The sequence below is a fragment of the Lipotes vexillifer genome, unplaced genomic scaffold (genome assembly GCF_000442215.2).
Source record: "Lipotes vexillifer unplaced genomic scaffold, Lipotes_vexillifer_v1.1 scaffold280, whole genome shotgun sequence".
NCBI classification, from domain to species: Eukaryota; Metazoa; Chordata; class Mammalia; order Artiodactyla; family Lipotidae; genus Lipotes; species Lipotes vexillifer.
In genome coordinates this window covers 2,646,572-2,651,191 of record NW_006773895.1, presented here as the reverse complement: position 1 = coordinate 2,651,191, position 4,620 = coordinate 2,646,572, and the positions used below count along the sequence as shown (strand labels likewise).

General features: G+C 34.0%; 1 protein-coding gene across 1 annotated transcript in view; it reads right to left on the bottom strand.

The window, feature by feature from the left end:
- The window catches only part of ADGRL2 (adhesion G protein-coupled receptor L2), a 147,078-nt gene extending 145,588 nt beyond the window's left edge, over positions 1–1,490 (bottom strand). The window contains exon 1 of the mRNA XM_007448569.1: positions 1,418–1,490. Within this exon, the coding sequence (XP_007448631.1) occupies positions 1,418–1,490 (73 nt within the window). The remainder of the gene's footprint in view (positions 1–1,417) is intronic.
- Between the last annotated feature and the right edge of the window lie 3,130 nt (positions 1,491–4,620).

Here is a 4,620-nt window from a genome sequence, read left to right as displayed (position 1 = left end):
AGCAGGAATTCAGTTAGTTTTTCCCTCCAAAAAAACAGATGCAAAGTTATAGACTATACACAAGATTTTCATAACAATCCAAGCCAGAGATTCATATTAACTCAGTTTCTGCTTGTTGTTTATCAGTACTATTCATTCAGACATTACATTTTAATGTCAGATTTGATGTATCTTTCAATTCTGATGCAAAGAGCAATATGTTCTGAAAATAAAATATTAACCCATTTGTAACTTTCATGTGTGACAAATCCAAGTGAGCATTATTTACATTCTGAATACAGAAGTTCTTATGTTAAAATTTTTCTCAACTTGTTATTTATCTGAATTATATTATTAAGTTATGTCAATATATTGAAAGTAGGGGACTGGGACAGCAAGGAGAAGTGATGAAACATAATTTTGGAACAAGCAATTCAAATAGAATTCTTTCGGGAAAATGTTAACATTTTGAAGCGTATTACAAAGACATTAGAATAATAAGCTTCTATCTATTAGTTGACAGTATGCCTTTTTTTCCATCTCCGATTTTATTAACAGGTATAAATGGGATCATTTAAAAGTACATATATAGCCAATTTAAAAGTTCCAAGACATTTTCTTCAAGAATATTTAATTGTGACCAAAAAATCCATTATATTTTACATGCATTTCTGAGATTTTGCATTCTTTCACAGATTTTACAAGTTTAATATAATTTCATGCTGAATACAATGACTGCCACTACCAACTAGCTATAAAATTAACAAATCTTAGCCCCACATTAACTTCTGACCTGCTCTGTAAAAAGCACCTGGAAGAGTGTTATTTTCACATGGAAATAACATGTAAGACTAAAGAAATAACAGATACCAGAAAATCCATATAGTAATTATGGTTTCAACTATTTCATTAACCCTCTAAAGTATCTTTATTTCTTTAAAAATCAGGTCTGTCTTCAAAAAAGATAACATTAGAAGGGAAGCACTACAAAAAATAACTTTTTCCAGAAAATATAAAAAAAATTTATTTAGAAGTTTTAGAACAATGACCACACTTAAGAAGTACACAAAACTAAAGATGAAATCAAAGAGTTGCCACAAAATATTTTCAATTTTACTGGCATAAATTCAGTCAATAAATGTAACATATATACCAAAGCAAAGCTTTCATTTAGTTCTCTCAGGATTATTTACAATGATTATATTTACAAATGTATGTAAAATATAAATTCAGATTTCCATCACTTTCTATAATATATAGCTGTGTAATGAAAATAATTCAACCACCAGAAAAAGAATATGACATTCAGGAAATCTTTTTAACACTTAATTCTAAAATAATAAAAAATACTCATTCGAGCCACTTCTACATAAAAAAAAAGATTGCATAGTTTAAGTTCTCCTGAACTTAAAAAATAAAATTTAAACTGTTACCTTACCTTCTGTATTCGGTAAGAAGCTGATTATAATGATAAACCACAGGCTTCGCATTCTGCAACCAGAAGACACCATTATTGATCCCTTTAAATATTTTCTTTGTATTCCTTAATGAATCTAGTTATAAATGTCCAGCTTCATCGAACCCAGCAGTCTGCATCATTGATCCTCATATCTGAAAAACAAACAAATCCATCATTTACACTATGCTCCTGCAATGTCACAAACGATGAAAAAATAATAATAACAACAACTCCTCTGGGCAGGGCTTCCCTGATGGCGCAGTGGTTGAGAGTCCACCTGCTGATTCAGGGGACACGGGTTCGTGCCCTGGTCCGGGAGGATCCCACATGCCACGGAGCGGCTGGGCCCGTGAGCCGTGGCCACTGGGCCTGCGTGTCCGGAGCCTGTGCTCCGCGACAGGAGGGGCCACAACAGTGAGAGGCCCATGTACCGCAAAAAAAGAAAAAGGGCATATATTTTGATTCTGTATGCAACAGGAAGTTGCTCCTATACACTGGATATCTGAGCTTTGCATTCTGGAAACAATCAAAACCCCCCAAAATTAAAGGTAATCAGAACATATGAATTCACGTAATAGTTATATAATTCCCAAAGATGAATTTTTCTTTGAAAAGATTAAAAAGTTATTCTAGAATAATATATCTGCCTTTCAATGCCACGTATTAGTCATTTTATCAAAGTACTAGCTTTGGTACACAATACCTCCAACAAAATTTCATAAATACATACACTTTGTTTCTAGTGATGGTAACAGCAGTATTATCTACTCTTTTATCCTGTTACCTTGCAAAGTACATTACAGATATAATGAAACAGTTTATTTTTCTATTCAAGGGTGTACAATTTTTAATATATGGTTGTACTTTATATCATAATGGCATTCCAAACACCACATAGCAAACTGTCATTTATCTGACTACTACTTATTCATAAAGGGAGCAGTTTAATAAAATGATTGCTCTTAACTATTTCATTTTAAACTTTTAGATTTTCATATATCAGTTTTTCTTACAGCAAAACTTAGTAAGATCAAACCCATATCCTTGAGTAGTTTAGTCCATCCACTGGAGGAAAATAAAACCGCAGACCGTGATGATTATATCTCCAAGGTTGCATCACTATTTTTAAAAAACCAAGGGAGGGGTGGCAAAGAATATAAAAACCAAGAGCAAAGTTTAATTCTGACTAGCCCTTAAGGACACAGTTCTTCAAATGCAAAGGATACAAAAACTTCAGAAGTGATTTAATCAGCATTTCTAAGTTCCCAGGATCACGTGAAACCAGGTTATTTGCTGGGTTCTACTGAAGTGTTTTACTGCTTTCTGGGGTAGCATGAGGAATCGAAGAGTAAATACCAGCCTTACAATACACATACTATGAAGCCAGTTCCAAAATATATACAGCCTCCTGATCTAGCTTCTGAGAGTAAAGAAATTACAAATTCTTCCTTTAAAGTTTTCCCATGCTATCCTTAACCTGGTGCAAATAAAGAGTGTTTTTTTAAGTGGAGCACTGAAAGTTACATGAGGTTGTGTCTATAATGCAAATCAAATGAACTCTTACATAATTTAGATGCTATCACTAAAGCATAAAGAAAATTCAGAAAACCAAATTTCCCTAGATAACTTTTGAGTTCTCTATTTCACATTATCTGAGCTACTCTGCATTTGCTACATTCTTAATGCATCATATGTGATTCTATTAGCAGGTCACTATATTCTGCTATCACTTCCCTACAATGTTACTTCAATGGAAAGGGGGTCAGATGCTAAATGGTTTGGAACACTTATGCTACAAAGTCACTATCTTGCTTCACCAACACACAGAAAGAAGGTAAAAAATTAATCTGAAGTCATTATCTATTGTTTAAATATGAAGACCCATAAAACCACAAAAGGAACTAGCAAGATATTTTTGTCATAAGTTTATTTTATCATGCCTATAGTTTCTGAGATAAAACTGCTTCCATATACACCTCCATGATCCATAATCAGCCCAGGTTTTTTAGCTCCCTCTGAAACCTGTGAAGATAATTACCTATCATAATGAGGGAATCAGAATTGGCATTACCAAGTTCTAAGAACACCTCAGATGTTCTTAGAAATAAAACAAAAACAAAGGGAAAAGCAAGCTTCCTCCTCTGCATGCCAAAAATATAAAAAGAAGAATGATACATCAAAAATTAATCTGACGGAGGAGACACATGGCACACAACCCTGAAAAACTGGCTGGCTCTCTATTCATTTTTCACTCTGAGCTCCCAAAGACTATTCAAAAGACAAAATCAAAAGTAAACCTTCCATTTACAACTGCTGTGCAAAGTACCTGCCTTAAAACTGCAAGCTGTTTTATATAAAGCACAGAGAGAAGTCAGATAATTTCATGGCCTGTCATATCAAAAGGGCTAATCAGTGAACAATTTCTTACTTCCCACAGACTGGTCAATGATTGGCTCAAGCAATTAGAATAATTTTAATGTGTGGAAGAGGTGCATTAATTTTACTTGTAGTAATTAAGTCAGCCTTTGGAATGCTCCCGATTTAAGCAAAGAATCCTGACTACCCAGGTTTTGGTTGTAATGGGTACTTTCATTTCAATGAACTAATGCATACAGGCTGCGTGCCCACATGCACAACCCTTGAACACATTTCCACTTTCTTAAAGCGATCCAAGATCGGTCTGTCTTTGGTCATCCGCTATTTGAAAGAGTCCTTGTTTGTGGGAAGAAAGAGAAGGAAGAAATCAGGGACTGATGACTGCCTTGTAAGAAACAGCTGCCAAGATAGGAAAACCTCTGTTAGTGAAGGGAAAAGGAGGAGGAAACCACACAACCCAGACCTCTTTTGTGGTCTCTGGCCAGGATAGAATATTTTATGAACTGATTTTAACTATACACTCTAGTCAACTATGAGACTTAGTATAAATGATTGTTTCTAACAAACAGAAAGAGATTCTGGAATGTAATAAAATCATGGCTTCGTTCGCCCAAATAAAGCTTAAGTCTATCCATCTGTCTGTGCAATGAGTAAAAGAATATCAAATTTATTTTTCTCATTCTACTATCTACACCAAATCACTTTCACATCAAATAAAATTATTTTCTAAAGTTCAAGCTTTAAATGCAATTTTGAAAACAGTCAAAAGATCTTACTGCTGTGATCCAAATTAAAAACAACCTTCC